The 12,500-nt window shown below is 39.4% G+C and overlaps 2 protein-coding genes and 1 long non-coding RNA gene across 3 annotated transcripts in view; 2 read left to right on the forward strand and 1 right to left on the reverse strand.

The window, feature by feature from the left end:
* LOC138007339 (organic cation transporter protein-like) overlaps positions 1-12,500 on the forward strand; it is a 36,566-nt gene that overhangs the window by 8,086 nt on the left and 15,980 nt on the right. Inside the window, exons 2-6 of the mRNA XM_068854165.1 lie at positions 1-227; positions 2,274-2,472; positions 3,483-3,698; positions 5,018-5,152; positions 9,246-9,340. The exon at positions 1-227 is cut by the window's left edge and continues 2 nt beyond it. Of these exons, the coding sequence (XP_068710266.1) occupies positions 1-227; positions 2,274-2,472; positions 3,483-3,698; positions 5,018-5,152; positions 9,246-9,340 (872 nt within the window). The remainder of the gene's footprint in view (positions 228-2,273; positions 2,473-3,482; positions 3,699-5,017; positions 5,153-9,245; positions 9,341-12,500) is intronic.
* LOC138008678 (uncharacterized) lies at positions 5,971-7,355 on the reverse strand. Its single transcript, XM_068855984.1, has 2 exons — positions 6,879-7,355; positions 5,971-6,312 (listed from the first exon to the last, which is right to left on the reverse strand). The coding sequence occupies exons 1-2, from the start codon at positions 7,353-7,355 to the stop codon at positions 5,971-5,973; spliced, it is 819 nt and encodes a 272-aa protein (XP_068712085.1).
* Positions 12,164-12,500, forward strand: part of LOC138007340 (uncharacterized) — a 796-nt gene continuing 459 nt past the window's right edge. Inside the window, exon 1 of the long non-coding RNA XR_011124029.1 lies at positions 12,164-12,500. This exon is cut by the window's right edge and continues 121 nt beyond it. This is a non-coding gene — a long non-coding RNA (uncharacterized lncRNA).

The following is a 12,500-nucleotide window of genomic DNA, read 5'->3' on the forward strand; positions in this document are numbered from 1 at the left end:
TGACCTGGTTTGCAAGGCATCTGCTTTCTCCGTCTTGAATAAATCCATTATGTTTCTTGGCTACATGATTGGTGTGCTTGTCGGAGGCGTTTTATCAGACAAGTTCGGTCGCAAACCTATTGTCTACTTCCTTTCTGTGTTATGCAATGTCCTGGCACTGGGTGCGTCTTTTGTTCGGGTATATTGGCTGTATGTGGCAATCAGATGTTTAATCGGCGTTTGTGTTGGTGAGTTGCACATATTTGCAATTGGAGATTGACATTCTTTTTCAGACGGGTGAAGGAAACAGGTGGCATTAGTTTGTAATAACAATAAAGGTAAAGGTTGAGGTTTTTATTTTTACGAGGGTAACAGTTACTGATAAACTTGAAGCCCTCGGTGTGCACCTTTTTGAGTATGTCTGTCTAAAAGGATATGTCTTTAAATTTCTTTTCGAAATGCTAAGGAAAATATTACACCCAATTTCATTGGGAAGGGCATTCCAAAGTCGTGGAGCACCAATAGAAAATGCTCTATCCCCATAAGTCTTTTGATTGGACCGAGGAACCGCAAGTAAAAATTTGTTACCAGACTTTGATACTAGACCTTAACCTACGACCCCACCCTAGCGTGGCATAGGGGTGGGGTGGGGGGAAGGGGAAGGGGAAGGGGAAGGGGAAGGAGGGAAGGTTTTCAAAATTCACAGGTTTGTTTGCAAGTGTTTCCTTCCCCGTTCTCCACCTCACTCTTATTTATTAAAAATGATTTATAGACAGTATGATGGTGACGCGTAACGAAAATGAACATTTTCCGATTCTCAGTTAAACCATTGACTCCTGGGAGTGAGGCTAAATAGATTTAACTCTGTCTAAGGCCTGACGATTTTACTCGTCAATGGGTTAACAGCCTCTAAACCCACTCCAAAGCTGTGTCCTATTTAACCTATTGACTTCTAGGAGTGAGACTTAATATATTCTATTCTGTCTAACACCAGACGATTTTACTTGTCAGTGGGGTGCGTTTCAGGAGTCAATGGATTAACAACCTCTATACATCCATCGATAAACTCCAAAAGTTTAGAAAGTACGAAGTACGAGCGAAAAAAGCGAGAAAATCCGAGCGAAATCGAAAAAAATTGATGAAGATGCGATGTTGTGTAATACCTTGTGGTCAGACAGACGCAGGCTTATCACAAAAACATTTCTTACCTTTTCGCGTACTTCTAAACGCCGGAATTGATCTGAGCTTCCGCAAAAAATCTTTTTTTTTCTTTATTCAGAGAGAAATTTTGCTTTCCGGCGAAAATAAACTTTTAGCTTGGCAACGCTTAGTACAATCATTTACCATATAGGGTGAAACTAAGGTATATGAGCGAGATTGAGTGAACCAACCTAGATTGGAAATTTAATAACATTAATTAATTATTATCACTCTCGTGGAGAATTAGAATTCGATAGGTAATAAGCTCGAATCCTTTAAGAAGTAATCAGCTTTTATTCCAACAATGCCTGAATCCTCATCCGCAGATTCCTCACATCATTTCTTCTGGTTACCATGGAAGTCCATCACCCTTGAAGTAGTCTGCCCATTCCATTTGCCTTAAGTTGAATTCTATTGTAGCAAAATTGATATAATATTGTTGTGATCATCGCCGTTATAAACGTTAATTTCGCAATAACGAAAGAAAAGAGCCTGAAAAAGTTAGACTGGAACGGGCTTTGAACTCCATAACCTATACGATAACTATGCTGTGCTCTACGCATTGAGTTAACAAGCAAACTGGGGTCTGGTCACAAACGTTCTGAGTTCGTAATAAAAACATAGGGGACGTAAATGTGGGGGGCTATGTATGAAAGACAAAAGTTTGAACTGCGGAGAGAACCGTTCCTTTCGTTACGGCTGCTTATTAGAAGTAACGTTCATTTCAAAAAAATCTTAATACGCTTGTGGCCACCATTCAAACATATGTTTTTCGTGTCTAGCCCCCTTTTCAACATCAGGCTATTGGAAAGGCTAAAAGCCGAAAATATTTCAAAGTTAAAAACACACAAATGTTTTTTTTTTTCTTTCGTATGTATCCTTACCAAGACTAATGAAATCATGTTTATTGGTCTACCCAACCCACCTATGATGACCTCGATTTCTTGAGTTGATTCCGTTCCCCATATGTGGGAGGCGCAAAGAGCTCTTTCCTCTCACGGTGTTACACGGAAAACTCACAGTTTGCTTATGGACAAAAAATATATTCAAGGAAATAACTTCTTATTTTTCTCTACTCTTTTTTTTTTTAACAGGTTCTTCGTCTCTGTCTATGTTCGTGTTGCTGGTGGAATATGTAGGCAAACGTCATCGGCACGTGGTTGGAACTTCGCTATGGTATTTCTTTGCATTATCGCTGATGCTTCTGTCGTTGTTTGGTTACCTCATAAGGGACTGGCGCACACTATCCACCGCCGGAGCTGTTCCAGGTCTCTTGCAGATATTCTTTTGGTGGTACGTAATAAATAAGAGATTCTTTTGGTGGTGAGTAAGAAATTCCATAAATTTGAGATGAGGATCATCAACAGTAACGTTTAGTTGAGGATCGTACGTTACTATGCAGTTCATTTTATTTTACGCTAAATAATTTTGAAAATTCTGTGCTAGTTCATTGTGAGCAACAATGATGAGTGAGCTACCCTTTTGACGCGAGTTGTGATTGGTTAAAACAACAACAACTTATTTTTGCTCACGATTACACACACACATTTTTTTTACAATTTCAGTCCATTTACTACCTATGGAAATAATGGTTCAGTGCCATAGGGTTAAAAATGCTAGGCATGTTAGACAATTTTAGGTCGAGAAATAAGTTTAGGTTGGGGGTGGGGATGTGAAGCTGGATGGGGTCTCATTTTCATGAATGGGTTGACTATAATGGGGTTGCATTTTCAATTCGACAGAGTTACTAGAATGGGGCCTTATATTGTCGGGATTTAGTGGTAAGGAAAGTGGGACTTAAAAATGTTTTTACAGAAACAGCTGTAGCGTTGTTGATTTAACATTAACTAGTCACTGCATTTCGTTTTGAAATTACAATTGAAAGGCTTTATATAAGGTTTATCGATAAACAGAAAGTGACTACGATTGGATTTACCAATGCAAAAAAAAGTCTTTAAATGACCATAAAATGGACTATAAAGGCGTAGGGGTTCTGAAAGGCCAGCGGCACATACCCAGCGAAAATTGACCCAAGTGCCCTCCCTTTGCGTACACAACACACATACGCATCTCTTGTTCTTCCAGAATTTTAAGGAACGGGACTATTTGTAGTTTAGTATTAATTTCTACCTCATTAACACCATTTGTTCTGTTTTATTGACCTTTATTTACACAGCCTTCTAAAAAAAAAAGGGGGCCAGTCCATTTATCCCACAGTGACTTCGCTCCGTATACTATATTGGATTTTTCTTATTGCGTTATACAAGTCATCTCTCATTTCCTATTTTCTACCTTTATATTAGGTTTATACCCGAGTCCCCTCGCTGGCTATTAGTACACAATAAGCCCAAAGAAGCCTGGGAAGAGCTCCAAAAGGTAGCAACATTCAATAAAAAAGAAATGCCTGATGGAGAGTTAGACCAGAAAATGGCAACCTTGGAGGAGAGAACTGGGGACTTCAGGGACCTTTTCATTTCATTAAACATGACAAAAAGAACCCTAATATCTTGGTTTTGTTGGTAAGAAGCGTTCTTCATTTTTGTCATGGAACATTTCACCATTAACCTCTACGGCAGTAGCTCAGGAGTAATAGCTTTGCAAAAAATATTTGATAACTTTAATTTTCGAAAAGCAATCAAGTCTGAGAATAAAAATGAGCGATATCAAAGAATGACTTATATTCATTAGAGATGCTCACACGTACTTTTTACTGTATAAGCTAGGGGTTTCCAAAATTCTGCGTACGTGAATTTGCCATTTACCATCACGTTTAAGCGAACAGCAAAAGTGACCACGTGAGCAAGATTTTCCCGCCATTTTCTACGTTTGCCGGCTGTCGCTTGCAGTTTCTACGTGAAAGTAAGCATTTTCGTGTTTGCCGTACACGTAAAAGATTCTTCTACATAAGAAGTTGTTTGCGGAAAAAAGTACCCCAAAACCATTCTCTGATATGCCAAAGGAGGAAAAAATAGGTTTCATGGTGATAGATAGTTCTTAACTGACTCCTTGCCGCAATTTTCTTCATGAACTCACGTTGACCCTCTGTTGACCGACCAAATAGCTTCATCGAAATTCTCAAAATTTGACGGGTAAGGATTTTCATTTTATGTAGCGTCTTTTCTACAAACAATGTTTAAAAAGACTCCGAGTTTTGTTTTTTTCATTTTAGTAACTAAATACTCGGGTTGCCGTGGGTCACGCGAAGCTTAAGTCACAACCTTCTTTCTATTTTACGTGTAACGTGAAAAGGCAAGCCGGTGTTTGCCGCGTGATGCTAAATCTCTCTAATGATGGCATGGAGCCGTCAAACATCGTTCTTTAGCATCCCTCACTTTTATTCTTAAAAAGTATTTAGCAAGTGGCTTTCCGTTCGTAAGGACTCTTCAAATTGTCAGTTAAACATTTTCTTCTCTCAAATTCATGTTGCGGCTCTCAAACATTCTTGGATCTGTGGTTACACCATATCGTGTCACGCGTGACATGGCTTCTTCTTATTGATTAAAATTGGGGGCCCTTTGTTTGTTTCGCGCGCAAAGTGTATCTAAAAATAAATCCATTTGTGACTGTGCTGGGGGAAGACTGCAAAGTGGTAGATCAACGCTCTTATCTAATTCACTCTTGGGCATACGGTTCGCCTGACTTGTGCGGTAACGACAAACTAAACTGACAACTGCTCGCATGTCGGATGTGAAGTGATCACTTCCGTTTGAGCCTCGGCTTCGCTATCGCTCGGTAATTCAAGGACTTAGTTTAATAACTCGACTTTAATAACTCGGTTAATAAGTAGTATTCAAGCCAAAGTAGCCGCATGTTAAGTTTTTGTTTCTCATTTTATTAGGTTGGTTATATCATTGGTGTATTACGCTGTGTCGTACAGCTCCGGAACCTTTGGTGGAAATCGTTACTTGGTGTTCTTTTTGACAAGCCTCGTCGAGATTCCAGCTAACTGGACTTGCATATTTCTCAATCGAAAGTACGTTAAACGCAACCAACAGACGTGCCTGAACGGGTTTGGGATGCTCTGGGTTTAAATCCCACCGGATCCCGAATCCAACTCTGGCAAAGTTATTTAATTAAGTATATGCAAAGCAAAAACCTGTTTTCCATGAATGCCGTGTCTTACTTGCTATTATAATAACTATGTAAAAGAGACTTAAAATCACGTAGAGATTCTGCTTGCCTTAATGTTTCAGGAAGACTATTCCACAGAACAGTTGAATGTGTTTTGTGATACTGCGTGTAAAAGTGGAGTGCGCGGTCATGAGAACAACAGATAAAAAGTAAACTGTTCGCAGCTTTGGCGTAATCTGCAAATATATTTCAAATAGTTATCATGGGGCATAGTCCCGGGGAGGGGGGGGGGGGGAAGGTACTTAAAGAATTTCTGGGTGGGGATGTGCCGCTGGGACCCTGGAACCCTTAGCCTATACCAAAGCTAGTTTCAGCTGGATTTCGCTACACTATACTAGAGTAAACTCCCCAAATCACTCCTATCCTAGAGTAGCTGTTTTCCAGAAACTGAGGTCACTACTAGCACAGTCTAAAGCAAAGCCAAAACAAAACCTTTTACCACAATCACTTCTTAGTTAAAAAGGATTTATTTATACTTGTCCAGCAATGCCAAGCACGTACGTACGCATTTATCAAGACAATAAATTGTTTAATAATAATAATAATAATATTTCTTATATAGCGCCTATCCAGAAGTGATCTAAGCGCTTTACAAGTCATGAAAAATTAAAATTAAAAATTAATTCATAAACGAAAAAGTTATACTAAAATTTCCTTGAATTAATATGTTTTAAGTCGTGTTTTGAAAGTCTGGAGATTATCAGAGTTTTTTATGTGTTCTGGTAGATCGCTCCAAAGTTGTGGCGAGGCGACAGCGAAAGCTCTAGATCCATAAGACTTCAAATTATAGCTGGTAGGGTTAAGACGGAGCGATGTAGATGAGCGGAGGGTTCTTGAAGGACGGTAGAGACTTATCAGTTCTTGTATGTACGAGGGAGACAAATCATGCAAAGCCTTGAAAGTGAGAATTAAAATCTTAAACTTTATGCGTTCATTAATTGGTAACCAGTGTAGATCTTTCAAGATGGGAGTAATATGGTTGAATTTCGAGGAAAATGTTATAGGCCATTTGCACTAAGAGGTCATGTGACATAGTTTTCATGAAAATGAAAGCTATATGATATTGCCTTCGAAAAACGATTAGTGGGTCATATCTTAAACATAATAATAGTGATTTGGTTTTTCAAACCCGCACCATTTTCTTAAAATGAGTAAGTTCCTCGCTGGTCACGTGACCGAAATGTGATTTTTAAAATTATGAATTACTTCTTTCTGAACACAAGCTTTGCACTTAAACTTCAAGGAGGATGTTGAAAAAATTATGTGCTAACGTTTACAGCACATCTGAGCGTAACTATTAAACGTTTAACAAGATATAAGCAAAAAGTAGTTTTGGCCGCCATATTGGAGGGCAAGAGTATGCCCTCCAACATGGCGGCCAATACAAATCATACTGCTTTGTTGAAAAATCAAAGTGCCATAAAATATCTTCCTTAAAGGCGTTTCCTCTCAAATTTCTGGTGTAAGCTAATTTTTATGTGCTCTGTCATTTTTTTGCATCAGCAAGATTCCAACTCATTGTTTAAAGGAAACAATGGTCACGTGACCTCTTAGTGCAAGTGGTCTATTAAGCACGCGGCGGCGTTTTGTACATACTGTTGTTTTTTAACAGCATATTTCGGAAGATTGTACAGAAGGGAGTTGCAGTGGTCAAGTTTGGATGAGGTAAAGGTATGCACAAGTGTTTTGGCAGTTTCCGTTGATAGAAATTTTCTGATACGTGATAGATTACGAAGGTGATAGAATGCAGATTTACATACAGTATTAATATGAGGCAGCATTGACATGGTACTGTCAAAAGTGACACCAATATTCCTGGCAGTTTGAGAAGGCTGGACGGTGTCTTGACCAAAGCAGATTGACGACAAGCAGTGCTGTAGTCTAAATTTTGAGTGAATAAGGAGGAGCTCAGTTTTTTCTTTCTTCAATTTTAGTTTGTTGATACTCATCCATTTGTCCAAATCAGTCAGGCATAACTCGATACGTTCAACAGCTTCAGTCAGTTCTAGGTCATTATTTGTTGAAAAGGAAACGTAAAGTTGCATATCGTTAGCATAGAGGTGAAATTGCAAGTTATGGTGTCGAAATAAGTCAGCTAATGGTGCAGTATACAATAAATAGAGGATAGGTCCAAGCACAGAGCCTTGGAGTACTCCACAACTGAGGTTACGAGGTTGTGATTTATTCCCATTAATCAGAACAGATTGAGTGCGACCAGTAAGATAAGATTGAAACCAGTTGAGAGCAGTTCCGCTGATTCCAAACTTAGAGTTTAATCTATTAAGCAGGATTTCGTGGGCGACGGTGTCGAAGGCAGCATGACATCATTATGCACACGTACAAGAGCAGTTTCACAGCTATGAAAAGGCTTGTAGGCCCGACTGTAGTGGCTCGTGAAGGTGGTTACCTAGCGAGTACTCATGTAAGCGCACAGCCACGACTTTTTCAATGATTTTTGAGACTACTGTAAGGTTTGAGATCGGTTTGTAATTTTTAAAGATTTCATGATCTAAAGAAGGTTTCTTAAGTAGAGGTGTAAGGACAGCAGTTTTAAGAGAAGGAGGCAGATAACCAGATTCCAGAGATAAGGTAACGATCTTACAAGGTTCGGTAGAAACATTTCAAAGTATTCTTTCATCAGTGCGGAAGGAAGTGAGTCTAAGATGCATGATTTTAAGACGATCTTATGAGCAATCTTAGACAATTCACCAGTAGATGTAGGTGAAAAATTAATTACTATAATAATATATATAATAGCTGGCATTTTAAGTGAAGGTGAGTCACAGGTGCAGAAGAGATCAGGAGTCAAGTGAACTTTAATTTGATCTTGGATGTCAACAATTTTAGTTTCGAAGAATTCAGCGAAATTGTTTGCTAATGCTGCAAGTGACGAGCATGTTGGAAGAAATTTCTCTGTCTTTCTGTGTAAAAGACGATCAACATTGCGAAATAGAGCTTTGCTATCAACACCGGCTTCATTGATAAGATCAGAGTAATAATTCATTTTCGAGGCGTAGATGGTTGTTTCACGACTGTGCACTGATTAATATAGGCTTGATGATCAGTTTCAGTACGAGAATGCCGCCAACTGCGTTCAAGACGACGACAGATTCTCTTCTGTTCTCTGATGTAGTCATTATACCAAGGAGCCTTGGGCCGGATTGTGATTATCTTCGTACGCAAGGGTGCATGTTTATTCAAGATAATAGATACGTCACTATTTATACTGGTCACACAATTCAGTTAGGTCTGATGAAGGTGAGTTAAACAAAGTAGACGAGGTTATATCTTGTACAAAACTTTGCAAGTTTTAACCAGCATTAATACCACCGATTTCCGTCTGAATCCCGATTTTTGACAGTTAATAATAGCCAGTAGCGTTTTATGATGGTCATCTATCAACGCTGTTGAGGCTGAGTCGCGAAAATTTAAACTTGCCGATTTCATTTTTTTTTTATATATATATATTTTTGAGTAGCAATTCCTGGTTTCATTAGTCTTGACAAAATCTTCAACCAACTGGTCAGTTACGTGAAAAATGATACCCTATTCTAGACCCAAACGCTCTGATTTATATACCCTATGCTAGAGTAAACTGCTTGAAAACCATACCCTTCACAGCGGCACATACTTCTATAGCCCATATATGGCAGTATCCCCCCCAGGGTCATAGTGATTCGCTTTCTTACCTCATAGAGCCGGCGTCAGACGTGGCTTCATAGCTCAGTTTGCAAAACTCTGCTCTTCAGTGCCGCGTGGGGTCGTGGTTCTGTTATGTTTATTTGCATTGTCCCTTTTTTTCACGTCAACACCAACTGTAAGCCGTATGTATATCCGTGGATCTGTGGCAAAAATAAATGACATCGCTGAAAACTTCAGTGATTCAGTTTTAGTTTTGTCTTGAGATATAAATCGTGAAACGTTTCGTTTTTCAGAATTGGTCGCAAGAAAACCACTGTTATTGGGGTGGTAGTTTCCTGTATTGCTTCAGTCGTCGCGGTTTTGTTCCAGCAGGATCTGGAAAACACAGGTAAATTCTTTACTCTTTTAAACAGCCTTGATTAAGGGCCATTCCATCCTGAATGCATTACGCGCCGCGCATAAATTTCGTGTATCATGATCTTACAAGAATTCGAGAAGTCGTCGAAAGGCTTCAGTCAGAATCTTCTTCGTCAAAGGCAATACGTGAATCAATCTTTCAGGTCCTGATTTTGAATAGATTCTCTGTTTATCATTTCATAATTGCGGGTGACAAGAGGAACCGGCAACCGTAATCTCAACGTTGCTTTTGCAAACGCATGCGCGGCAATTGTGTAGTTTGGCCCTGGCTCGATTTTTCCACTAAGAATGTATGGAATGCAAAGAGCGCTATTTTCTCACGCGCATCACGCTTAATTTGGACCTTGGATCACGTAAAGCTCACGCTTGTTGTGATTTTAAATAAATCTTTGTTGCGTTACATCAATCATTTTGACTCGATCAATACGCATATTTTATAACCTAGAGTGATTTTATTTACACCGTGAAACAACAACAATTACAGCATATTACTAAAACTAAGCAAAACAAAACAATGGGACTAGTGTCTCGTGGAATGATCTAGAGTTGGTAACTGTTTCACAGGTTTAGTAAAATCACTCTATTGTTAGTGTCAAAATAGAGGAAGAGAGTGAATGGAGCATGGGGCTTGTCCTCATGGACAAAACTTTCAACCCCGCAAAACAAAACCTTTCGTTTCCCCTATACCCCACCCGAAATAAACGACACTGGACCAATAAATGTACACGAAAACTTAGGGAGCTGGCCACCGCACCCGATTAGGCTGGCCGCTGCACGTCAGACCCTCTTTATTGGAAAACGGAAGTTACACACGAAGCGAGAAACATACGAAACTGAGTCTGCCGCCCGCCAGGAAAAACCCCTGAGGGGAAACCTGGTCCCTCCCGAAAGCAGATCCAGACTCTATTACAATCTCAAGGGAGTAAGATTGCTAACTACTCGACAACATAAAATCGTGAACGAAAGACCAACTACAGCGGAAGTAACGAAAACCGTTAGATAACGTACGTAATAAGACTAAAAAGATAAAAATTTGACTATGCGGGAGCAGCGCCAGACTACAATGGAACTGTAAAAACCATGTGCTCCTAACTGTCAACGAACTAGCCTCGTTACCATGGTAACTGTCACTCGTTTAGTGAACCGTGAAAACAGTAATTTTCTGCTAATCTGCGAACCGCAGAAAATAGCAATCCGTATGGGCCCCCAAATCTTTCATTAACCAAATAGCCAAAAATGTATCGTCCTCGCCCGCATTTCCTAACCTTTGGTTATTACTAGTTTTATCATAGTATTTTGTGTCTGTATTTGTAAATATTTCGATTTGAAGTCGAATAGTAGGGAATAACATAACGGATTACAAGGGCGAAAACGATTTTCTCGCCACTCTGCAAAGACAAGAATATCTCCCACTCTTACGAGCACATGCGTCTTTACAAGAGCATTTTACTTCCGCATTCCAGGGACACTGATAAAATGAACGTGTGCACGTGACCCGATAAAGGAGCTCAAGCATGCGACGTTTATTAGACGAGGACGGCAACCGGAACTGAACGTTTAGCATGCCATGACAGTAGTATATCCCAGACTCGGGAGGTGGGGGGATACTTCCTTATAAGAGGCTAATGGGAATGTGCCGCTGGATGGGGTCGCATTTTCACGGCTGGTTTGACTATAATGGGGTTACATTTTTAGTGGAGTTACTAGAATGGGGTTGCACATTAATTTTCGGGATTTCTGGGATAAGAAAATTCTGGTACGCAGAGATTTAAACATAGGAAGATTCGCGGTTAAAAAATGGTTCGTGCCGTTGTTTTGATAATAGAGAGCTTTAGATTCTAGTACGAGAACGACTACGAGTACGAGATTTTCTCATAAGACAACAGTGAGCGCGCGCGCAAACCAGCGTCATTTTGGCGGGAACAACGTGATGCCGTCGACATTTTAGTACGAGGTTTTGCAAAAATGTCGTCGAATTAAAACAAGTCAACAACACGGTAGCAGTTTTGGCATTTTGTGATGAGCAAAAAGGCTCAGTTATCAGCAATAAGAATAACTGAGCAACCTATACTGCTAATAAAGAGTAAGATTAAGCGTACGGGTTATAAATTTCCTTAGTATTTTCGCTAAAAACGGGCAGTCAAAACTCGTACTCGTTCTTGTCCTCGTCGTAGAATCTAAAGCTCTCTATTTAACAGTCGGCTCGCATTGAATTCCGTTCTTGAAATCTCGACTTAAACATTAACCACTTGCACAACAGTGCAGAATCCCTGGGTCAAGAACAAAGTCTACCTGATCATCCGTGCTACGGATACCGATATAGTACGGTATTTCCCGGCTATTCTGCGTTGTTATCGTCCATCGAAGTTAACACGACTTGGATCTTCTTTTGGATTAGCAAGCGTTTGATTGCTTTTGATTGGGACTTGTTAGCTTTCAACGTGGCATTTACAGGAACTTTTATTCTACCTCCAATACGCCGGCGACCTTTGGCATCGTCATATGGCTCTCCAATAGAAGTGCTATTTGCTGGATGTACATCTCATTTAGCTTTAGTTTGTTTTTTTGTAACATAGCTTACAAGTTGTTAAAAAATTGTTTCTAAAACTAGATTGGACAATAGGTTATTTCGGTCTGCCTTTTTATGTAACTTACTTCAAAAGGGTATTAGAATTTTCACGTAAAATTAATTACAAATTAAATGATATTTCAGAAAAGAAAATAACTAGAGGAAACGCAAAAAACGGATAAGAGTTTTGAAAATAACGTTGAAACAGTTGTACAGGTACTGTTATAAACATTTTTATTTGATTGAACATTGACTGGAACTTAATATAATAACTAGTTGATCTTTAACTGATTTAAGTAATCGAACACGTGATTCTAGCTTAGCTTCAATTTCATTCTCAAGTTACTTAGTAGCATTGAACACGCGGTCAGCAAAGAAGCACGTCTGTTATTAGCTTACGGACAGTACAGCCAGTGTTTTACAGAAAGTTCATGCCTTTTAGACCGAGCGAGGTTTTACCCTTCAGGTACGATCGTCTTATTTTTGCATTATTTTCGTTTTCAAGTTCGTTCTAGCCATGTCATTTATAATACAATAGAAATCGTCTTTGCTATACGCCCCA

The sequence above is a fragment of the Montipora foliosa genome, chromosome 6 (genome assembly GCF_036669935.1).
Source record: "Montipora foliosa isolate CH-2021 chromosome 6, ASM3666993v2, whole genome shotgun sequence".
NCBI classification, from domain to species: Eukaryota; Metazoa; Cnidaria; class Anthozoa; order Scleractinia; family Acroporidae; genus Montipora; species Montipora foliosa.